This window comes from Sebastes fasciatus, chromosome 20 (genome assembly GCF_043250625.1).
Source record: "Sebastes fasciatus isolate fSebFas1 chromosome 20, fSebFas1.pri, whole genome shotgun sequence".
NCBI lineage: Eukaryota > Metazoa > Chordata > Actinopteri > Perciformes > Sebastidae > Sebastes > Sebastes fasciatus.
The window spans coordinates 11037340-11061590 of record NC_133814.1 but is presented as its reverse complement, the minus strand read 5'-3'; the positions used below and the strand labels follow the sequence as shown (position 1 = coordinate 11061590).

The window sequence follows — 24251 nt, the reverse complement described above, 5'->3', positions numbered from 1 at the left end:
CGCCACGCCCTCTGTTCTACTTGTGACGACGTCACAACCAATCACAATCCTTCGCGCGGAATTTCAAATATTTTCAAATCAGAGTCCCTTCACCGAAGTGAGATTGTTCCGCCAAATTCGTAAACAAAATAGTCCCTTTCAATAAAAATGCAAGTTAAGTTTGATATTGAGAACAAAATAGAAGATTAAAACGTATTGACATAAATAACACCTATTCTGTATCACAAAACATCAGTTAATCCTTGTATTTGTAAAAGTTACTGTGTGTTTGTAGTGTGTGGCGGAGTGATACTACTACGTGGAAGCGGTGAGAGACGTCAGTGGGCCAAGACTGTAAGGTAGCATCCGTTAGCCATTCGTCGGTGTTACACTGTAGGGTACGGTAGGATATATCAAATGTACCTTTAGTCTGATATGATAATATAGTACAATTCCTTTTAGCCACATCCCAGGTAGATGTTTATGGATTTCCAGAAGTTGACGTGTCTTTGAGCAGGACTTTCAGGTAAGACTACAACGCTTAATGTACACATGTTTATCCAGGCTGTCTGTGCTCAGTCTTAGTTAGGCCACATACACGTTGGTTAAATTATAGCTAATTTAGCGTTACACGTTTCACTGAAAAGTCATGTTTTGTAGTAATATTTCAACGTTGACAAACTGTTTCTGACAAAAAAAAAATAATAATGTTACCATCGTGGCGACATTACACGTGGTGTGTTTTAACTTTAACCTTACTCACTATAACAACGACCTGTAACCATAACGACGAATTGCGTCAACTGTTAACCGACAAATATATATCATTAGCTAACTAAGTCAAGTAGTTAAGTTACTAGAACAGGGGTTTCTAAGCAACCTGCAGCTCTGGAGCCACATGTGGCTCTGTAGCTCCTCTCCAGTGGCTCCTTGTGGATTTATAAAAATGGAAATGAATAGCCTAACTGTTTTTTGTTTACATTTTAATTTGTATTTATCATTGTTGTAGGTCTATGGTACAACAGAGTATTAGGGCTACATTGAGGAAAAACAATAAATCTGAGATATCAGGAATAAAGTCAGAAGTTTATGAGAAAAAAAGTTGTGATATTATGAGAATAAAGTCAGAATATTATAAAGTAGTAATTTTACGTGCTATTTTCTTTTTTTTCTTGTAAAGTTATGATTTTATTCTCCTAATATTACAACTTTTTTCTTTTAAAGTTGTGACTTTATTCTCATATTACCACCTTTTTTCTTGTAAAATTATGACTTTATTCTCATATTACCACCTTTTTTCTTGTAAAATTATGACTTTATTCTGTAACTCTCAGATGTTTTTCCCCTCAATGTGGCCCTAATACTCTGTAGTACATTTGCTCTTTGGCCCTCACTGCATTAGACTTGTATACTTTATACTTAGACTATAAGCTGTGTTAACTTCATCACAATGCTCAAATGTTTTGCGGCTCCAGACAGATTTTTTTTGTTTTAGTTTTTGCCTAAAATGTCTCTTTTGATAGTAAAGGCTGCTGACCCCTGTACTACACATATCGTTAAGCTTATAAATGGTGATGTCTCGCAGACACTTGTGTTTCTGGGAGGCTTCTTTTTCTAACTATAAAATGTTAACTTACATTCTCCTTTTGTTTACCTAACCTTAACCAGTTGTTGTTTAGCTAGCTGTACACCTTTTGACACTTGTGTTTTGCTTAATGTTCCCAGGTAACGTTACGAAAATGCCACTGCATGGTAAATTAGTCGTGATAAAGAGGAGTGGAGGAGAAGGGACAGAGTTGCCTCTCACTGCAACATGCTTATTTGGAAGGTGAGATCAATCAAAATGCATTTTGGTGGCTATGTTAGTTTGTCATGTGATGTGTTAATTTCATATATTTCATATAAATCTCTTTTCTCTTTCATCTTAATTGCACTAGTTTTCTATTAAGACACATGTCTTTAGAAAGCACATGTTATGTTGGAGCCAACATTTACTATGTGTAGCTCATGGACGGATGTGCTATAAAAAAAACTTTGGTCTGGAGGCGGGCCATTTGCTGGTGACGTCAGAATCTTATAGATAGATAGTTAGTAACTTTATTGATCTTATCAATTACTTTATTGATGTGTGTATTGATGTATATATATGTGTGTATACTTTACTTTTAGACCACAGGGCATTTAATTCACTCCTTACGAACAAGCACCACTTGCATGCAAACCTAGTTACATTCCACCTACATGTCTCTTTTATTGACACGTTTGTTTCTTTGTGGTCTTACAGGAGTTCTGACTGCGATATTCGTATCCAGCTTCCTCAAGTCTCCAAGGAGCATTGCAGAATTGCCTTGAATGAAAATAAGGAGGTAATGACACATTTTTGAACATGACCACATTGTCGCAGTGTTTCACCTTAAAGAGGACCTATTGTGCTTATTTTCAGGTGCATACACACATTTTGGGTTTCTACTAGAACATGTTTACTAGGGCTGTGTATTGGCAAGAACCTGGCAATACGATTAGTATCACGATACAGGGGTTATGATTCAATATATTGCGATACTGTAAGTAAGGCGATATATTCCGATTTCTTTTTTTTTCTAATTTTAGGAAAACTGTCATAGTATAAATTACACACCACCATATGTATAAAATCTTTTTTTAATGCAATCAGAACAGTATGATCTGCATTTGCATTTATCACAGTCCCTGTAAAATCCAACATCATAGCACTGCTTTGACATACACTAGGAGGGCACATCGCTTTGAAAATGAAAAAAGTATTGACTAAACTGTAAACTATAAATTAAAAATGTATATTGTTTTTGAGAATCGACACAGTATCACAACATAATATCGCAATATTCGTTTTTTTCCAATATTTTCGTACACCCCGAATGTTAACATGCTTTCATTTTCAAAAAACGCTTTACTTTTCTCATACCAGCTGTGCTGCAGCACCTCTTTTTAGGGATATACCGATGTCGGGCTGATACTGGCTCAAATAGCTGGATCGGATATGGGTGGGGCTGTTCTATTCAATTAATTAATTAATTTAAAGTTTTGACCAATTTGTTGCTGCTTTAAAAAGGTTTACACTCGAATTGTAATTCCTGTTAATTTTTAAGATTTTTTTTTACCAAGTTGCTGTCGTGCAATTTATTATTTTAATAATAAATATCAATTCAGTAAATTTATATCTATGTATTTATTTGTTAGAAAAGCAGTGTTTAAGTCAAGCCTGAGGTTGCCTTACATATAAAAGAATGATCACAGTCACTTCCACACAGTAAGGCTTGCATCTTATTAATTAAACACTGGTATTGGATCGGTACTCGGTATCGGCCGATACCCAAAGCCCAAGTTTTTGGTATAAAGGTCAGATCACTGCATCCCTACCTCTTTTCACCCTCTGTTTGAAACACTCTATTTGATCTCCTGCCCCGCCCTCCCGTAAAGCCCTGTCTGCTCTGATTGGTCAGCTGGTCCACTGTTGTGATTGGTCAACTGAACCAAACTCTTTGGACTCTGCTCTAACTAGCTTTGTTTGAAGGTGTGGCAAACTGGCTGTTATGCAGATGTGTTACTTAATGACATCACCACGTTACGTAAGAAAAGGCGGGACTTCAATCAAGGCGTTTCAGACAGTTCAGGAGCAGTGTTTCTGTGGGGGAGAGTAACTCCCTTCGGTGTGGGCTTTGTAACTTTGCAGACCTTTTACATGCACAAAAAAACTGTATAAAAAACTAAAGGAAAGGGAAAAAGCATAACCGGTCCCCTTTTAATAGGATATCTACGACATTGAGGAATCGTTATTGAAGAGTCACATTAATCTTCATATTTTGATCATCACAATGTTCATTTTGTAGATATTTAAATCACTTGTGAATTCACCGCGAGTAATCTTGACCTAGATAGAAGTAAATGCTTAGCTGACAATGGTGTTCTGCTTTAAGCCACTTTGACAGACAGTGTTTGAGGTGATGTTTGTTTGTCTCTCCCAGGTCATTTTGACAAATTTGAGCTCTTCGTGTCCAACTCGTGTCAACGGAGAGACTTTGCTGCAGTCTGAGTGTTTGAAGCATGGAGATGTGATAACTGTATTTGATCGTTCTTTCAGGTGAGTAATAAAGGGAACATTTTGTAGCCTCAGACTTTTGGCTTCCATTGTACCCAGATACATTTGTTGGTGTCAGCATCTGCCCTTTAGTAATAATATGATCTTCAAGTGCACACATTTTATCGACAAATGATAATGCAAACATGCCATACATTAACATCAAAAATCAGTGGTTGCTACACTTCGTACAGTGTGTTTACTTTTGCAAGAAGGTAATGCCCCCAGAACAGAACAACATGCATCTGAATTTCACCATCCACTCAGTTAACTGAAAGATTTGAGCATAATCTGCTACCACCAAACCTCACACCATTTCATTTCCATAATTAATGTGCCATTTAGATATCTCTCGCCAGCTGCAAAGGCTGTTTCTACTGTCGCTACAAGAGTTTTACAGTAATGTGGCCCCACACTCATCATGTTTGTTTTTATTCATGGTTTCACCTCCTCAAATTCACCTGTGCTTCCAAGAGCACATAAAATCTAAGTACAGGCAGAATGTATTTAAAGAGCACACATACCGGAGGCAATGAAAATGAGAAACCCATGGCTCCGTTTCCCAGATGTTATCATTTTCATGACAGATGTGAGGTCTTACCTACATTTTGTTGCTAATTTTTCATTTCAGGTTTGAGGCCCCTCCACCACCCACACCCAAGAAGAGGCCTGCCAAAACTGAAACCCTCAAAGTAATTAATGATCTTTTAGAGCATTGCAGCCTTCCCAGCGTCTTGAAATTGCCTACACTCCTGATTAATTTGATTATCCCATAAATGTGTTGATAAAAATGTCTCATGCCTAGGTTCTTCAAGATCAGCAAGTTGGGGACACAGTTGCCACTGAAACTGGAGAAAAAAAGATCCCTGAAGTGTCCACAGGTGAGACTTTGTGATGGTGGTTCTTCTGAATTAGCCATTTTAGAGTGCTATATTTGAAGATAATGTTGCAAAATTAACACAGTGTGCATTCCCAGAATTGGTATTTCTGTTGCAGGTGCAGTTTTTCTCCGGTTTCTAGTCTAACACTTTGTTGTTTTAATTTTATTTACGCTATAAGTATACAAGCCTTTTTATGTTAAAGGTCTGTTTTTTTGTTCATTTGTAGACCCTCATCTGAAAGATGGAACAAACAATGACAACATCCAGCGATCCCTGGAGAAAACTGTGGAGGTGGAGGCTAAGGGGGATGATAGCCTGCTGCAGAGCAAGACTGCTTCCCCCTTCAGCGATCTGTATCAAATGATCAAGCAATCCCTGGATGTCAAGACCCCTCGGAAATCTTCTGCCAGCGTGCTTCAAACACCTACCTCAAGGTTTTGCACTCCAAAGCCTTATTCAGTCAGGAAAAATGATGGAAAACCCGTCATTTCCACAGAAGACAAAAGCACTCCTAAGAAGGATGAAGCTATAGTCCCTCCTGTGGCTGATGAAACCAAGGGGGAGGCTGAAAATGTAAGCAACGGGACCCCGAAGTCTGTTAAGAAGCAGAGGAGGTCCTTCCAGGTTCCTTCTACTGAGATGGCCAAACCTGAAGCTGAAAATGCTGCCAAACCTGAAGATGAAAATGCTGCCAAGTCTGAAGTGACTTCCCCCCAGAAGAGAAGCCGTACACCCCCCAAGAGGTTTACTGCGGGTGAGGTTATTGAGCAAATTTCCGCAACGCCAACAGTGAGACGGAGAAGCAAGGAGGCCCAACCTGCGTTGACTAAGGAACAAGAAGAGCAAGCAGCTACTTCTCCCAAAACGGATCGTCTTCGAAAGGCATCACCAAGGAACTCCGGGAAAGTAGAAAAAGGTAATAAATGTTTTAATCCATCCATTATTTCTTTGAATTTGTTAAGTGTGTCAACCAGATTACAGTAATTATTCAAGCATGTTATGTTAACATATTTGTTACTGACGTACAATCATGTTTTGAATTAATTTCTTAGTGAAAGAGACGTCCAAAAAACGCAAAAGTGAAGAACTCGGGGCTGACCTACCCGCACCAAAAATAAAGAGGAAGCGGGTTTCCTTTGGAGGTTTCCTGTGTCCTGAGTTATTTGACAAACGTCTGCCTCCTAACTCTCCACTATGCAAAGGGGCCAGTCCACGGAGAAGCTTGGTTGTGTCTAAACCCAATCAGTCACTGCTGAGACGAGCATCAGTCATTGGCTTGCTACAGGTAAGCATTTAGTGGAGGATGATGACTCTAGTAGTTTGACATAACATTTAGAATTGTTATCCATCATATAATCTTATTTAAAATATATGTTTCTTGTAGGAGAAAAAAATGAGGACTCCATCACCTAAGAAGTCATTGAGTTCCAAGAATGCATCTCCTAAGACCCCAACACCTGGAAAGACAACACCGAAATCCAGATCCCCCTCTCCCAAGGCTGCAACTCCTGCAAAGAAGTCGCCAAAATCCAAGAGTCCATCTCCTGCAAGGGGAAGGTCTCCCACTGTCCAGACTTCCAAAGTACAAGGGCGCTTCTCTGTGTCACACATCACCACACCGTCTCCAATCGCAGAAGTTGATGTTTCTGACCAGTTGCCTTCAGTCACTGAATCACCTAAAATAACCCAGAGGAGGAAGAGCACCTCACGGGAGACTCCAAGCACTGCAAAAGTAATACGCAGAAGAAGTGGCATTTCACGGGCATCTATGAAAGGTGTGTTTCAGTTGACTTCGACTATTATAAAATATTTCCTGATTTTTTTATCTGTAGTTTGCTCGGGGCCTCGCCTTTTTATGTATTTATGTTGCATATTTTCTTTTTTGTGTGTCTCCTTTCAGTCAAAAATTCCTGGGCAGACATTGTGAGATTTGGACAAACTAAGGCTCAAGTGGCAGCTCCAGCTAAAAAAACAGTCACCAAAAAGACAACGAAGAAGATTGTGTCCAAACCACAGGTAAAGTAAAATACTAGTTACATTTACATCATTGTAACAATTACATGTTTTTTTTCTAGTCTTGCAACAACCATAACTTGTTTGACTGGTTTTACTCAAAGGACTTAAATTATTAAGTTTACTCATACTGCACGTCAGCTGTTACTGTAATGGATTTATAACTTGTTGTGATGTTAGCATGGTTATCATTTAAAACAAACTACAGTGACCACGTCTTTCTCAATCTTCTCAGACCCCTGCAATGAAACTCAAAGGCCTCGTCAGCACTGGACATGCAGATTCACCGGTTACCATCGTTGTGGGCAGAGCTCACAAACTAACAGTTGTACATCCAACTGGTGCCGCACCAAAATTGGTCACCAATGTTGCGCTCTTTAAAAAGAACATGAAAATGGACGAGGACTTGACTGGTAATTACCCCTTTTCCATCCCAACAAATGAGAACAATTGTTTTTGGTGATGTAATTTGGACTTCAATGTTGCATCTGCTTATATTGTGTGTTGTGTTTTCAGGAATTTCTGAAATGATAAAGACTCCTGTAAACCCAAGGAAGGGGAGATCTGTAATCAATGAGAACAATGCTGCAAAGACGCCAGCAGGCACATCTGTGGTGGAACCATCAGTGTTGAACACACCAGAGGAGCCAGGTACAGTGTGTGGTGGGATTGTTTACTGGGAGAGAACCAAAGCATGACGTTTGTATTCTGCATAATCACTAAGGGGTAGGGATGGGTATCGTTAGGATATAATCTATACTACCACTCGTATCAATACTCCTTAACGGTTCGGTTCTTTTATGGATACTCTTTATCGGTTCTTTTTCATAACTAAATAATTGCTTTTTAATATACTATATATAAAAAAGAAGAAGAAATTCAGAACAAAAGTAGAATGTATTTATATTTTAAATATAACAATGTTGTTTTAGAGCAGCAACAGTAATGTTTAGAAAAACAAAGTCACTATATATACTCCATTATCACACTGGAAACAAATCTAACATGTCAATAAAATAAATCATATTCCTTAGTGAAGTTGAGAGAGAATGAAGAACGCAGACATCTGTCGGTATCGGTCCTTATTCCTGTCCTTCACTGCTGCAGGTACCGCTGGTAAAAGGAGGGGCTGCTTTGTCTCAGCCAGCAGATCAGTTTACTAAGATACGTGGCAAACTAAGCTAAACAAACGCTTTTCTACATATTTACAGGTTTGTTTATTGAACAGGTGTAATGAGAGAGCAGAGGTGATAAGAAATTACACCAAAATGTTAAAAAGAACCAATACCGTCAGAGATTATAAATGCTCTGGTCTTTGTTAATTTAGCACCGGTTCCCTAATAAGGGGTTTGTGAGATTAAGCCTATTAGGTAATTGGGTGTTAACAAAATTTAACTTATTTTACAGGTGAGATGATGGTGTCTCCACTGAGTGTTTCGTCTACAGTAAAAGACCGAAGCTACAACAGTGAGGCAGTCCAACGCCTCCTTGATGATGATCAAGAGTCCAGCTTCGTCAGTGACACCCCTGCCCTGGATGATTCTAGCGAACAGCAGTGCACAGATTTGAAGACGACCTCCGTAACAACTCCCAAACAGAAACCAGAATTGCCAGAGTGTCTCACTGGAGGGAAGAAGATCATGAAGACGCCAAGACAGAAGGCTGAAGCTGTTGAGGACCTGAGAGCGAAGATTTTGAAAACTCCTAAGCAGAAACCAGAACAACAGGAGTGTCTGACTGGAGTGAAGAGGATCATGAAGACGCCAAGACAGAAAGCCGAGCCCGTCGAGGACCTGAGAGGGAAGATTTTGAAAACTCCTAAGCAGAAGCCAGAACAACAGGAGTGTCTCACTGGAGTGAAGAGGATGATGGAGACTCCAAGACGGGGGGCTGAACCTGTAGAGGACATCAAAGTGGAACTTCTGACAACTCCCAAACAGACGCCTGAACAACAAGAGTGCCGCACTGAAGTTGAGACCATTTGTGAGACCCCACAACAGCAGTCTGCACCAGTGGAAGGCATTGAGGGACTTCAAGAGCTCATGGAGGAGCCAGTGACTGAACCCACAGGACAACTGGAGACAAATGAGGTAAACAATGAACTGAACACTTCAAAAGGCTTTTTATTAGGATTGTAAATCTCTTTCACATTACAGGAAGTCATTTGGTCGAAAAATTAAAAACAAACATTTTGATTAAGAGTGTCAGGTACTCACAGTTGAGCAAGCTGTATTTGCAGTTTATCCTTTCATTGATAAAACACTGGACAATTGAGGCTTATTTTAAGTTTAGACTAAAATCTGTCAAAGTGACTGCTCATTGTCTTTTTTTCTCTTTCTCTTTTTTTTTTAACAGATTGCCGATCAAACGCCTCTGGATTGTGATGAAGACGTAGCAAAAGGTTGGTTCTTATGTTCGATAAGAATAATGTTAGATGAGTAATAAATTACATTAGTGATTATGCAAGTTAAATTACATTGATCTGATTATTTTTATGGTTTTAATTGTCTTCTCCTTGTATAGAACTAGACTTTGCCCCCAAGGAGCAACAAGATGATGTGCCATCAGATGTCGTTGATGATGTTCCCCAAGTTGACATGGAAAAAGGTATGTTGACTAATATTTATCCCTTTAATTGGTTTGTTACTTTAACCTGAAAACTTGGGCTTTGAGAGATTTGTTTTCTGAAACGTGGAAATTCTGCGTATTGATATACCTTAAGATATACAAAGTCTGCTCTAAAAACTATAACCATTTTTAAAGTAATTTTTGTCCTAATAGAAGTCGGACTATCTGAAAGAATCATGGCACAAAAATACTTGTATTATTAATAATAAATATTTCAACAGCTAAAAACTACCACAGCTCATTTTCCCCGTATTTTTCTTATTTTTGTATATATTTCTTTGTCTTATTTTAGAAGCAGATGCAAATGAAGTTGTCGTTGATGACCACTTAAAGGAGGAGACAAGTGGGCACGATGATGATGAATCATTAGATGTCGTGGAAACTGCAGCTGTAGAGGACAATTTATCTGTGGAACAAACTAAATTGGACACAGTAGATGAGGGTGTGTCTGAAGAACAACTTAAAGTGGACACAGTAGAGGATGTGTCCGAAGAACAGCCTAAAGTGGACACAGTAGAGGATGTGTCCGAAGAACAGCCTAAAGTGGACACTGTAGATGAGGACATGCCTGAAGAACAGCCTAAAGTGGAAACTGTAGATGAGGATGTATCTGAAGAACAACCCAAAGAGGACACAGCAGATGAGAAGTTATCTGAAGAACAGCCCGAAGTGGACACCGTAGATGAGGTTGTATCTGAAGAACAGCCTAAAGTGGAGACTACTACTGGCAACGTCACAGAAATGGACACAACTGCCACAAATCCTGTCCATGAGAAGAAACCTGGTCGAGGCAGAAGGGCAAAAACAGTGGAGTCTAAAGCAGCTGATGATAAACAGGAGGCAGCAGAACACTCTGAAGAACTTGTCATCCCTGCTCCAGTCAGAGGAAGAAGAGGGAAGAAAACTGAAGCTGCAGCACCACCCGCTGTTACAAAACCAACAAGAGGCAAAAATGCAAAGTCTCAAGAAAGCACCTCTGATGATCAACCTGAAATCGAACCAGAGAAAACTGTGGAAACACTGGTGACTGAGGTTCCCTCTGAAGCTGTGAGTGATCAGACGTCTCCAGTAAAAGAAAATGCACCCCCTGCAGAGGAAGCTGTCGTGAAGCCTGTCAGAGGGAGGAAAACTAAACAAACACCTGTTGAGCCAGAGCCGGAAAAAACTGAAGTTGCGAGTGATGCTCAACCTGAACAGTCCATTCCTGCTCTTGGAAAACCCAAAAGAGGGAGAAAGACCAAACCTGATACTGTTGAACAAAATGAGGTGGAAGAAGACGCAGTTGTCGCTGTGGAGATCAAGCAGCAGTCTCAGCCTCCAGTCAGGGCTAAGAGGGGAAGAAATGCCAAACAGGAAGAAGAATCAGTTGAGACTACTAAATCCCAGGAGCCCGCTACAAAATTAAGAAGAACCAGGAAGGCAGAGCAAAACCAAGCTTCTGGAGATCAAGCTGAAATAGTCCAAGAGGTTAAAACTGAAATGGTACCAGAACCTGAGAGAATGGAAACTACTCCCCAGGCTCCTGTAACCGAGAGCCTGCCTGAAGTGGAGACGGCAACTTGCGAAGTCACAGAAATGGTTGCAGCTGTCGTTCAGAAGAAGCCTGGTCGAGGCAAAAGGGCAAAAACAGTGGAGTCTAAAGCAGCTGATGATAAACAGGAGGCAGCAGAACACTCTGAAGAACTTGTCATCCCTGCTCCGGTCAGAGGAAGAAGAGGGAAGAAAGCTGAAGCTGCAGCACCACCCGCTGTTACAAAAACAACAAGAGGCAGAAATGCAAAGTCTCAAAAAATCACCTCTGATGATCAACCTGAAATGGAACCAGAGAAAGTTGTGGAAACACTGGTGACTGAGGTTCCCTCTGAAGCTGTGAGTGACCAGACGTCTCCAGTAAAAGAAAATGATTCTGCACCCCCTGCAGAGGAAGCTGTCGTGAAGCCCGTCAGAGGGAGGAAAACTAAACAAACACCTGTTGAGCCCCCTCAACCAGAGCCAGAGAACAATGAAGCTGTGAATGACGAGCCTCCAACAGAAGACGCTCAACTCCAAAAGTCCATTCCTGCTCTTGGAAAACCCAAAAGAGGGAGAAAGACCAAACCTGATACTGTTGAACAAAATGAGGTGGCAGAAGATGCGGTCGTCGCTGTGGAAACCAAGCAGCAGTCTCAGCCTCCAGTCAGGGCTAAGAGGGGAAGAAATGCCAAACAGGAAGAAGAAAAGTCTACTTCAGTCGAGACCATTAAATCCCAGGAGCCGGCTACAAAATCAAGGAGAACCAGGAAGGCAGAGCCAAACCAAGTAGAACCAAGAGAAGAAGAAGTCCAAGCTGTTGAAACGGTTGTCCCAGAGGAGGCTGAAGCTCCAGTAGTTGCTGAACCAATGAAGATGACTGAACAGGCTACAAAACCCAAGAGAGGAGGGCGGAAAGCTAAACAAGATCCTGAGAGTGAAACCCCTGTCGAAGAGGTCCCTGCCGTCAGCGCCACAGACAAACTCAAACGGGGTAGAAGAGGAAAACAAGCTACTGAAGAGGATGCGGTCACTGCTGTAGTACCAGAGGAAAAACCTGAAGAGCTGGAGACTGAAGAGAAGAATGAGCCAGACGCTCCAGTTATTAAGCAAAGCAGGGCACGGGGGGCCAAAACTTCTGTGAAAAGCAAGGTTTCAGAAGCTGTTCCAGCCAAGAGAGTCCGTCGAGGTGCAGCAGGTGAAGAGACGAACGCAGAAGCCACAGTCCTGGTTTCAGAGCCTGTGTCAACTCCAGTAAAGCCAGCCAAAAAGGGGAGGCAGGCAGCAGCAAAGCCCACAGCTGAGTCAAGCAGTGCTGTGGTAGAAGACACAAAAACGTCTAAAAAAGCTGTCAATTGGAAAGCAGACTTGGAAGACGTTGAGATTCTAAAAGCAACACCTGTAAAGGCAGTTCGAGGTAGGAAGGCAAAACTTGGAGGCCAAGTCGACACTGAGAGCAAGGATGCCGACAAAACTGAAGAGACGGATCTCTCAGACAACGTTGTTGAAGCTCAGCCCATCAAGAGAGCCAGGCGAGGGGCAAAGGTCGCTGACAAAGCAGAGGTGGAAAGTGTCGAGGCTGACGCACTGCCGAAAACACGGCGAGGAAGAACGGCAAAGAAATAAAGGCATTTGTGTATATATATATATATATATATATATATATATATATATATATATTCTTAATCCTTATGACCTTTTCCTTCCTTTTGTACTTGGTGTTTTTATTAGGTTGTATTGCATTTTAGAAAGTCGTTTTCTAAACTGAAAATTAAGCACTGCTTTTTTTTCAATACCGCAGGGAATCTTGTATTAACCATTTCATTTGTGACAAGTTGTATGTTGGTCATTGCTGGTTTTACAAATATTTTTATGGTGAAAAAAGTGATTAAATTTTTTTTGTACAATGAAGTAATGTGTCTGAATTTGTCTTTTTGTACCAAACATTTCTCTGGTGCATCTACATGTGGGGTTAAAATGACTGAGATGGTAATACACCTCAGCCTATTTTGGGTACAGTTTCTACTCTGGTGTCTGGGCTCTACTATTGTCGCGTTTTTGTCAGTTACAGGAGGCGTTTGAAGATGAGAATGAAAAGGGAAATGAAATTACATTTGCTTTCATGTGCAGGAAAAATAAAATGGGGTTTATTCACAGGAAGTAATACACTACTTTCTAAGAGGGCTGAGTAAAAGAGTGAGGCTGGCAAATGTAAATTGGTAAATGGACAGATTTATAAGAAAACTCCACAAAGCTTTTAACCAAGATTGAGCCATAATGCATACAGAAGCCTGCTTTTGCAGAAAATGTGAAACAAACATTAAGCTTGGACTCTCCATCAACCAGTATTACAGAATGGTTATTTTAGTGTAGCATTTACCACTAGAGACATTTCAATCCATTTGCTTGGAAATTGCAAAATAATACTTTTTTTTAGACCCCTTTCAAAAGACTTGTTCAGACATGACTGATTGTAAAAGTATGCAATAAAATCAGTGCGATAATAAATTTGAATAAATTCCACTAATATTAAACTTAGAAATCAGCACAGAAGTGATAAAACGAAAAGATGCATATTTACCACCAGAGACATTTCAATCCATTTGCTTGGAAATTGCAAAATAATACTTTTTTTTAGACCCCTTTCCAAAGACTTGCCATTGTTCAGACATATGACAGATTAAAAAAGTGTGCTATGAAATCAGTGCGATAATTCATTTTAATAAATTCCACTAATAATAGTTAGAAATCAGCAAAGATGTGAGAAAAGAAAAATATATTTTATTTCAGGCTTTGCAGCACAAATAGATAACCATACACTTCCACGTAACACATACACACACTTGTCTTTTTGATATATTTACTGTATGTTATTGTTATTATTATATATATATATATCTTGTCCTAGTTGTTTATCATTATTATGTAGTCATATTATTTCTTTATATTAATCTTGTCTCTAGGTGGAGGCTTCAGATAAGCCCAGTGTTTTTTTTTGCCTCTTCATGCACTGTATATTATTAATTCATTTTTTTTGTTATGTTGTATAGTCTTAAATTGTGAAACAAATAAATAAAAAATAATAAAAATGACATTCACCGGAAACCTGGTGATAAAACAGGAAGAACAACGTCGGACACATTTTCTCGACGGACTCGGAACAAACGCACACTGGTCGCTGGAGCTGGAGGGAGATTTGAGTCGGAGGCGCATGGAGAACAAGGTGGCCTCAAACTTGGCTGACGGGTTTAGTTGTTGACTTATTTCTCGCTTTATAGTTATATTGTACTTGTTTCGCCGTCATGGAAGCAGACAAAGACATAAAGACGACACCGAAAGGCTTTCACTGCAGCCTGTGCAACGTCAACTTACCAAATTGTGAGTACGCTCATGTAGTGTATCATAACACTCAGCTAGCTGCTGTTAAACTATGCTACTCATAGGTCTTTGGTGTATTGCTGTATATGGTTAAACATATTTGTTTTATTGGTTGTTGTTTTTTTGTTAATGGGTTAATTGGGTCAGATTTTTTGAGAGGGCATTGAAGGGTCTTCATTTTTCCATGCCCCAAATTTATATTTTATATCACCCTTTTATCGCAAATTGACTTTATAAAAAGATAAATAGATAGTAACTTTATTAATCCTGAGGGAAATTCAAGTTTCCAGCATCACAGTTCCATAGTGCAAAATATGTTAGTAAAAAAGTTAGTAGTGCAAAGTATAAAAAAAATATACCAGATATAAAAATACAAGGAGATGAAGAAAACTGTTAAAACTGAATATAGTGCAGGGTAACAGCTGTGATACAGGACTATTAAAAAGTGAATATAGTGCAGAAGAGACTGTTAAAAATGAGTATAGTGCAGGGTAACTCCAGTAGCTTAGTCTAAAGTGCACTGTGTGCATTATTATCTGTCCTGCAGACTGTCCTCCTTCCTAGAGAGGAGTTGTACAGTTTGATGGCTCGGGGACAAAGGATTTCCTGAGTCCTTGGGGAGTTGAACAGTTATAGTATCAGAGCATTTTGTAGTAGGTGGGGGGACCAATATGTCAGTTCTATGACAGAACCACTAAATGTGGATCTTTATAGTTAAACCTGCAGTAGGCAGAATGTTTTTGGCATCATTGGGCAAAAATGTCATAATAACCTTTCAGCATATTGTAATTCAAGTGTTCTGAGAGATAACTAGACTTCTGCACCTCCACATGGCTCTGTTTTCAGGCTTTAAAAAATCTAGCCTGTGATGGGAGACTTTGGCCAATCACAGGTCATTTCAGAGAGAGAGCGTTCCTATTGGCTGTGCTCTGGCTGGTGGGTGGTGCTTGGTATTTCCTCAACTGATCGCAACATGGCTGCTGGGTCACAAACTTTCTCATTTTAAAGCTAAACAGTACACTACAAGATGTTTCTGAAATCATATGAAGTGAGAAATAGGCATTACAGTAACAGAATATTGATTAATATTTGATCAGCGCTGCCTAGTTTGACCTTTTGATCAGAGTTCGTGAGTGATTGACAGCTGCTCAGAGACGGCAAGGCTCCAGCTCGGCTCTGATTGGTTGTTTTCCTCCGGTCTGTGAAATCTTGCAGATGCCATTAGGAGCACCGGAGGACACAGAGGCACATGATTTTTTTTCAGATTACCTGTCTCATGCACTACTGTCAGGATACAGTAACCGTTTTGTATAAATAACTTTTTTAAATCATATTTTCTCCATTTCTACCCACTTTAAGAGTTTTTCCGATGCCGTATCGTTGTTGCTCATATTTAAATTTCTCTGCAGTGCCGAGCTTGGAGCAGCATGTCAAAGGGCGGAAACACCAGACGTTGAGCACGGTGCGGTCAACCAGGAAGTCCCAGGAGGATCACAGTGTGTTTGTCAGTGGCATCAAGCCTGCCATCTCTCAGAATGACATAACTGACTACTTCCAGCAGTTTGGGCCTGTTTCAGATGTCGTCATGGATAAAGACAAGGTCAGCCAGCTGTTTTACATGATGTCCATAGCCTCGTAGTGCTCGTCTTTGCAGTATATGTTTATACAAAGAGTGCTGACGGTCCGTGTATTTGCAGCATATGGAAAGTGACTGATGAACCCCAATGTAATCTGTGTCACTCTGCATTCACAGGGCGTGTACGCCATCGTGCAGTTCTTTGAGACGGACAGCATCCAGGCGGCCCTGTCCTGTGTTGAGCATCAGATGAAAGGCTTGAAGCTGCGCGTCAAACCCCGGGATAAGAAGGAATTCAAGTTGATCCCCAAGAAGAATTCGTCCCAGAACCTCCAACAAGTTTTCGAACGTCTCAAACCTCAGCTGTGTCAGTTGGTGACGGTAAGCAACTTGTTGTCAAACATAAAGCCTGGATTATGTGAATGAGAGTATGGGACTTTTAAGGACAACAAATACACTTTGTTGTAAGGAGCGTTACAGCCTCTAGGGGCTGCTATTGGGGCCCTTTTTAGATTCTGGCGTTTCAATTTAGTTCCATACTACTTTATATCTTAAATTAACCATAAAATCATGTTGTTTGATATAAAATGAATGTACAGTTTATACTCTACTAACTATAACTTAGGAACTAATGTTAATATCACACAGTTTTGGGATTTTGTGTACAAAAAATGTACATACTTTTTTCATGTATACTGACAGGAAGCGATGCAGATGCACTGATAAGCTTTATGGTACGTGTCCACAGGATCCGTCCTTTCCATGCTTCCCATTCATTGTCTATATAAACAGCCGTGCAATGCATTCTGGTAGTGTGACGGCGCGATTAGAGAGACTGGCATCACATTGGCCGCACCTTATTTGCATAAATTTGAGGTCTAGGATACTTTGTGCAAATCGGGGATGTCTGGCGCGACTTGCTGCCTCTAGAAACTACTCAAGAAACTTTTAAATGAACTGCTGTTGATCTAAAACAATGACTGGCTTATTTGTAGCATAAAATGTTTTCAGAAACACATTTCGTTGAACTATTTTCATAATAAAAGAGAACAAAATTTCAAAAAGAGCTTCCATGTTGGTTCTGGTTTGAAGGCTGGGAGAAGCAGCCCACAAGGGAAAGCATTCGTCCACTCAGGTGCCTTGTGTCAAGCGGCAGTCCATCAAACATCCAATGCTGGGAAGCAAGGTTATCCCTCGCGTCCAAAAAACGCCCCTGTGGACACGTACCATTAGTCTGATGTAATCAGAACAGACCAGCTTATTATAAGATGTATATGTGTTACCAAGGTGTTATCCTTTGTGCTCCTCCAGGTGAATGCACAGATGCAGCACGTCGTTGAGCGATTTCAGCTGGGGGAAAACGAAAAGAAGGCCCGAGGCTTGCTGGTTCAGCTCCTGCAGGAGATTTTCGTCGAGTTTTTTCCAGGTGATCATTTTGTAAACACCCGTACAGAAAGTCAGATTCTGAAATCTTGTCTTACACAATAATTGTGCAAAAGATTGATTCGCTCTCTCACTTTTAATACTGTGTTTGGATTGGTTACAGACAGCCAGATTCAGCCATTCGGTTCATCTGTAAACACTTTCGGCATCCACTCCTGCGACTTGGACCTGTTCCTGGACCTGGAAAACACCAAGGTGTTCCAGGCCAGTGCCAAGTCCACTACGGAGCAGGTCTGACATTTTTACATAAACAGTAATTGGTGCCTATAAAGTGCTTTTTTGCCTCATTGCTGCTGCCAAAAATAAGGTTTTGGATCTACACAAATCTATTGCCAAAATATTAAATCATGTAACTTTATAGGGAGCCTGCTGTGTATTGAAACATCCTTCTTTTTCTTTTTGTCTTCCCTCTTTCTTCAGGCAGGGGAGGGCACGTCGGACGACGGGCGCTCTGAGGACTCCATCCTGTCTGATATTGACCTGTCCACTGCCTCTCGGGCCGAGGTCCTGGACCTCGTGGCAACAATCCTCAAACGCTGTGTCCCCAATGTGCACAAAGTCAGCGTGGTCAGTGCTCGCCAACCCGTAGTCAAGTTCCATCACCGCGAGCTTAACCTGCAGGGAGACATCACCATTAACAACAGGTCAGTCAACGATTCCTAGGATGATGCTGTGTAGAAGTGGTGTCACGATTTTGATTCTAAATCAGAAATCGATCGAAATGAACTTCCGATTTCAACCATCAAAATCAAAAGCAGGATCGTTGATAAAAAAAATGTCTCCGTCCACGCCCACTTGAAAGAAAATACAGTTGGACTCAAGAACTGTAACCGACACCTCACTCATGGTTAAAACTATAAACCAGCATAAAAATCCCGATCACCAACATAAGCCACCATGTTCTGAACAGACACATTACATTACAAACACTAACAAAAGTGACATTTGCAATTTGGAACATAAAAGAGCAAACTCAAACTACTCAGTCCAGCACTCGGGACGAGGCGGGCATGATGGGAAATGTGAGCCGTCCCTGTTGCTACGATACTCAGGGCACTTCCTGCATATGCCTATGGCATTTTACACTGCATGAATTAACCCAGCGGCTAGCGGACTTTAGTAAGTTAGTTCCTTACTCATCATAGCTCTTCTACTCTTACTTGGTTTAACATTAAGTCACTGCATCTCGCAACTAGTGGGACTGCTGAGTGCCGTCTCTCAGCGCACACAAAGCTCCACCTCCGCCCTCGCTGACACACAGCGATAAGAGGAGAGAGAGGAAAGAGGGAAAAAAAGAAGAGGGAAACAAGTGCGACAGTAAATGACAACAAAACCGTATTTTTGTAGATTACAGCACACTTGTAATGCACTACAGAAGGATTTCTGTTTTGTTTTTGTAATAATTATGTAATGAGGTGGGTCACACAGATACTGGTATTGAAAAGATGCAGCTTTTTATATTGTAGACTGATGTAGTCTAATTATATGTGTTATAGTCTTAACACTTTCTAAATAAAAAGGGAGTTCAGTTCTCTTTTTAAAGAAGAATTTGAAAGTGTAAATGACAGTTTTCAGGGCATAAAACCAATGATCTGTTGATCTTTACGAATCAAGACTCCATAGTCCAACAATGGTATATTTACATCGAAAGTCAAATCGAATCGTGGATTTGGAGAGTCGTGACACCCCTACTGTGTAGCATTAAAAGTCATCAGATGTGGTGAGAAACGTTTCTATCTTGTACAGTGAGCTGAAGTACAGTATGGTTTTGTTTTGTTCCTTCACTAGACTGGCAGTCAGGAACACCCGCTTCCTCCAGCTGTGTTCAGGGATGGATGACCGGCTGAGGCCTCTGGCATATACCATCCGCTACTGGGCCAAGCAGAAGCAGCTGGCTGGTAAGATGAAATGACTTGAACCTTAGAGCACAGCGTATATAGCACCAGTTCTGTTTGTAATAACAGATTTTTTTACACTCATGATTAGTGTTGTTGTTGTTATCTGTACATTTAGGTAGTTATTTCATTATTTGGTCAACAGATGTCAGTAGAGCTCCACTTGCCCCTTATGATCTTGTTGGGATCTGTCTGGACACTGTCTGGATTTGCGATGCCTTTTAGTGCCAAGTTACGGAAGCTGCGGTTACAAGCACATCTCTGGTTTTGTTGTAATAGCACAGGCTGCGTCCCCTGATATTGAATAAAAACTTAATAAGAGTGTTCTTCATTGAAGAGCACACTAATTACCTTTTACTCCTGGGGCACATCATCTTTATTCCCTTTGATGAGCCGTAGCCTCCACGCTGCCGGTGCAGCTTTCAACAAGGCACTCGTGCAGAGTGATTAACAAAGCACGATGGGATCAGTTGCATGTGAGGCTGCTGTTGTAATCCAAACGTTTTGAAGTGGTTGCATAGATCTGTGTTGCCAGGTGCCAAAAAATCAAATAAGAAAAAAGAAAGATCATATTTTAGAAGTGAAGTCAAATCAAAGAACTGAGTTTGTAACTAATTGAATCTGGGCTTTTTCGTAGTCATTACATCCACAAATTCACTAAGTTGACAGTGACATCTTACTACAAGCCAGTGTTCCATAATTCATGTTACAGAACACACTATCCATCCAAGCGTGTAAGCAAGCAGGTTACAGGTAAACCATTTTTATAGCGTGCATAAACCCAACAAAAATTGAGGTAAACCAAACTAAACAGTTTGATACTTAAACCAAACAAAAACTGTGAGACGCAGTCAGAGTTTATAACATGTAAGTAAATGGCGACAATGACTTTAGCATCAGATGTCAACAGAGCTGTGATTGGATCATTCAGGGCGGATCCAGTTCTGTTTGCTGCTGGATTACATCATTTACATTGTTTGATATGGTACCAATTATTGATTGTAATCAATAATAACATCAAAAATAACATTGTTTGATTTAACCCTTTAGTGCGTATGATTATACTAGCGTGATCATTCTAGCAAACTAATCTGAACACTCTGAGGTGGTGTACCTTCATATTGAAGTCAGATTGATCTTTGGAAATGTTTTCTTATTAAGGTTTACTAATTATTCACACAATTGATATTACATTTTTCTCACAAATACAGTTTGCAGGTGGTCATTTTTTTTTTTAAGTTATCATTAATTTTATCTGTTTGATATTCACTTTGTTTTACTTCTTTATTTATTATTGACAGACTGACTATGATTGAATTTATGCTAAATTACCGATCACATTTACCGTTGAAGTCAGTTCTTGGTCACTTTTATTTTAAACTCAGTTCTTACACGCTCTTACCGTAATGCCTAGTATATACACGTCCCGCAAAACAACGTGGGGGGCTAGTTTGACCGCCCTTTTCAATTTCAAAGTGGGGGTTGGCATCTTCCATCGCCCTTTCCGATCTCGACACGTAAACTCACTTTGACGGCAGGCGCTTCACTTCTCTTTCCCAGTTCCCTGCTTCCCTCCAGATACAAAAACACACACCGCATACGCACATCCCTGCTCACACTCGCCCAGGAGAGTGCGTGTGTGAGAGGGGGAAAGCCGCAGGAGAAGTGAAACGCCAAAGCAAATGTTTGCGATAGTCATTTACTACATCCCACGTAGAACAAGCAGAAATGCATCGAGTAAATGCGATATATCGCCCACCCCTACTGGCTTTAATACTGGCATAGGTGCCATTTGACATCAGTGTAATGAAGCTGGTGTTTTTTTTGTATAACTAAGGAACAAGAGAACCAAACGCATGCCACAAAGGCCCCCCCACACCATTAATAATATGTTAATGCATTTATTTTTTGTATTTAGTTTCATCCTGTCAGCTATTAATAACACGACCACTTTTGCATTGTGACGTGTAGGTAATCCCGGTGGTGCCGGTCCGCTGCTCAACAACTACGCTCTGACGCTGCTGGTCATCTTCTACCTGCAAAACTGTGAGCCTCCCGTCCTCCCCACAGTGGACCAGCTCAAGGACATGGCCTGTAAGTGATGCGTTGCTCCTTCACTCAACGGGCCTCACGCAAGAACGTTTTCATCCTAAAGCTCTCTTGCTTTTTTTTCTGTGACGTTTGCTGGTACGAGTGTTTCAAGTCAGATTCACCAAACTCTCTGAACTGCACAAACTTGTCGTAAATTGCTTATTTCAGCCTGATGAATGCCAATGATCATGAGGAGGTGCACGTTTGTGAGGTTTTATCATCGGCATCATCAGTGGGGGTTTTTTCTCTGTGGAGAGAGTCATACTATCTGTTCACTTGTTCGATTGGACCACTCGTGGATTTTGTTCATACCTACGAGAAAATGGACAAGAAAATGAATGCCACAAATTCTCTTAAATCACTTAAGAAGGAATCTGTTGGTGCGACTGGTTCCTGCAATGAGGCCCAATCCCTGCTTTTCTACAATACTGTACAAATAACAGTATTTAAACAGTCTTTATGAACAAAATCGGGGGAAACTGCAATTGTGAAAATAGATGCACGCAAAGGCATTTAAAATGAAATTCGAACAGCAAATTACTTGCACAGTATGTGTGTTTATATATGGGGGCGTTTGAATAAGATTTTCAAGATTACCAACCCTAGCTTTAACGTAAGGAATTTTCTAGACAGGTTAAAATTTCTTTCATATTGTAGATGATTTGGATGGTCCCGTACAATGGAATGAGCAAGTTAATTTGTCTGTTTTGTTGTGATTTCAATTGTATATGCTCTTTGTTAACATGTTTAATAATCATTATGTGTTGACCTCTTTGCAGGTGAGGAGGAAGAATGTGTGATCGAGGGCTGGAACTGCACCTTCACTAGTCAGCCTATTGCTGTGCCCCCCAGCACCAATACACAGGACCTCAGTAAGTGAGAGGAATTTAACAAAAAAAAGACAGAAATGTGTGATTTATAAGTCAGAGATGACCTGCGACATGCTTTTATTTACCTAGCTTCTTCATAAATTCTAGTTAACCTCCTTAAATACAAAGCCAACATCACCACTACAGACCCTAAATGTTCATGTTTGTCTTTTCTATCCAGGCATCCTGCTCTCTGGCTTCTTCTCCTTCTATGCCAAGTTTGATTTTGCCAGCAGTGTCATATCTTTAAGGAAGGGGTGTGCACTCCCTGTCATTGATTTCCTCAACAAGAATAAAAAGGAGGAGGCCATGCATGAGGAAAACCCCACCAAGACCCAACCCCACGGCCCTAAACTGGGCCCCCTAAATCTCTTAGACCCCTTCGATCTCTCCCACAACGTAGCCGGAAACCTGAACGAACGCACCCAGCGCAACTTCCAGCGGGAGTGCCAGGAGGCCGAGAAGTACTGCCGCAGCCTGCAGTACCAGCGCAAATCCACCAAGGGGAAATCATGGGGGCTGGTGCGCTTATTCACCCCCCACGGGGAGGTCCCGCAGGCCAAGACAGAACAGATGAACATCAGCATCCCCTTCAAATCAGCATCGCTCCCCGAAGCGCTGCGCAATCAGCTGCACATGGCGGGAGACGGTTTCCGGCTGCTGTGGTTTCAGAAGGTTTGCTCTGCTGTGGAGGGAGTTTTTCAAAGTGTTCTCAGGTGTCACCTCGCTCCCTCCACAGACGCAGATTCAGTTGGCGATGCCGCCGCAGAAATGGAAACTAGTTCCGCTTCCCTCAACGCGTCAATAAACGACAGCTACGACAGTGTTGAATCCCAAAACGAAGGCAGCCCGCCGGGTACGTCCGCGGTCGGTTCCAAGAGGCGGCTGTCTTCTTGCAGCGACGCTTCTGTGTCGCCTAAAGGCAAAAAGCCAAGACTGGCAAGAAGGGGCAAACCCGAGTGCCCTACCTGGATCTGTGTGCAGAAGCACGTGGTGTGGGCCGGCAGGAGGAAAGTGAGAAGGGAGCTGATCAAAGACACAGACTCGAGGCCGGAGGGCAGCTGCATGGAGCTGGAGTCCCAGGTCACAGCTCGTATCATTGAAAAAGAGCCGGAGCTCAAGGAGCCCCTGGAGTTCAAGGTCCAGCCACAGTTGGTGGGTGAAACAGAAAGCACCAAGGCAGTGCTCAAGATGGAGCCAACCAGCGACAAGACGGGAGTCTTTCAGGACGTCTTTCACTTCTTGGAAGTCTTTTTACCGAAGATGGTAGAGACACTGCTGCAGAAAGAAGTGGGTAGCGCTTAAAACGGCACCTATTTCACATACGTCTCCTTTTAAATCTAAGAATTTTCTTTGTTTTGAATGAAAGGCGCCATTACTGCTACTTTGTATTAACCCTTTAGAGCGTGACATGAAAGAGCATTTTGTAGCTTTATGTTGACCAGGCATCGATTGTTATATTTGTAAATGTGGGCTTTGCCAGAATGATGAGTAATGTTTTCATGTATATTTGTACTTTGTTTCAGAATTCCTGATTAAGCCCGTCTGGTATGTTTGAGAGGTGGCTTTGTTTTAGAACATTTCTGTTTAAAATAATCCTCTTAAATGATGAAGCTTTAAAGGGAAACATTTGATGTACACAGCATCTGATGCTGTCTTCAAATGAATAAAAAAAAGTCTTTGTAAAACACCGCCTCCTTCTTTACACAGTAGTTTTGATTAGTCAGGACCATATGTACATTTATATTTGCCATTTCACATAAAGAATCAGTAATCGTGCTGTGCTTTGGTTCACCTCGGGCTGCCAGAAAGAGGCTTATTGAGTGGATCTTTTATCCAGTCAGGTCTTTGCTCATATGCCTGAGACAGATG

General features: G+C 41.1%; 2 protein-coding genes across 4 annotated transcripts; both read left to right on the top strand.

Moving 5' to 3' along the window:
- Nucleotides 1–319: 319 nt before the first annotated feature.
- mki67 (marker of proliferation Ki-67) lies at nt 320–13034 on the top strand. Of its 3 annotated transcripts, none has more exons than XM_074620842.1 (16): nt 320–505; nt 1705–1807; nt 2264–2345; nt 3984–4099; nt 4728–4788; nt 4902–4977; nt 5204–5893; nt 6030–6262; nt 6362–6752; nt 6878–6993; nt 7226–7403; nt 7507–7641; nt 8398–9080; nt 9346–9391; nt 9514–9597; nt 9917–13034. In XM_074620842.1, exons 2-16 carry the CDS (start codon nt 1719–1721, stop codon nt 12751–12753), a joined length of 5817 nt encoding a protein of 1938 aa, XP_074476943.1. In that variant the 5' UTR covers nt 320–505; nt 1705–1718; the 3' UTR covers nt 12754–13034. The 3 variants fall into 3 exon arrangements, with proteins under 3 accessions (XP_074476943.1, XP_074476942.1, XP_074476944.1); XM_074620841.1 differs by having other exon boundaries at nt 9911–13034; XM_074620843.1 differs by lacking the exons at nt 1705–1807; nt 2264–2345; nt 3984–4099 and having other exon boundaries at nt 355–505; nt 9911–13034.
- Nucleotides 13035–14275: 1241 nt separating this feature from the next.
- Nucleotides 14276–23978, top strand: tut1 (terminal uridylyl transferase 1, U6 snRNA-specific). Its single transcript, XM_074619874.1, has 10 exons — nt 14276–14505; nt 15915–16105; nt 16259–16462; nt 17393–17507; nt 17628–17755; nt 17945–18168; nt 19313–19422; nt 21391–21513; nt 22290–22382; nt 22561–23978. Exons 1-10 carry the CDS (start codon nt 14430–14432, stop codon nt 23682–23684), a joined length of 2388 nt encoding a protein of 795 aa, XP_074475975.1. The 5' UTR covers nt 14276–14429; the 3' UTR covers nt 23685–23978.
- The last annotated feature ends 273 nt before the right edge of the window (nt 23979–24251 follow it).

What these genes read in the sequence shown, in the direction of transcription:
- tut1 (XM_074619874.1), top strand. Translation starts at nt 14,430, where the DNA reads ATGGAAGCAGACAAAGACATAAAGACGACACCGAAAGGCTTTCACTGC. An exon ending in CAAGCAGAAGCAGCTGGCTG is followed by an intron (nt 19,423 to 21,390) that starts GTAAGATGAAAT and finishes TGTGACGTGTAG; the next exon opens with GTAATCCCGGTGGTGCCGGT. An exon ending in CACCAATACACAGGACCTCA is followed by an intron (nt 22,383 to 22,560) that starts GTAAGTGAGAGG and finishes TTTTCTATCCAG; the next exon opens with GCATCCTGCTCTCTGGCTTC.
- mki67 (XM_074620841.1), top strand. Translation starts at nt 1,719, where the DNA reads ATGCCACTGCATGGTAAATTAGTCGTGATAAAGAGGAGTGGAGGAGAA. An exon ending in GTATTTGATCGTTCTTTCAG is followed by an intron (nt 4,100 to 4,727) that starts GTGAGTAATAAA and finishes TTTTCATTTCAG; the next exon opens with GTTTGAGGCCCCTCCACCAC. An exon ending in AATGGACGAGGACTTGACTG is followed by an intron (nt 7,404 to 7,506) that starts GTAATTACCCCT and finishes TTGTGTTTTCAG; the next exon opens with GAATTTCTGAAATGATAAAG.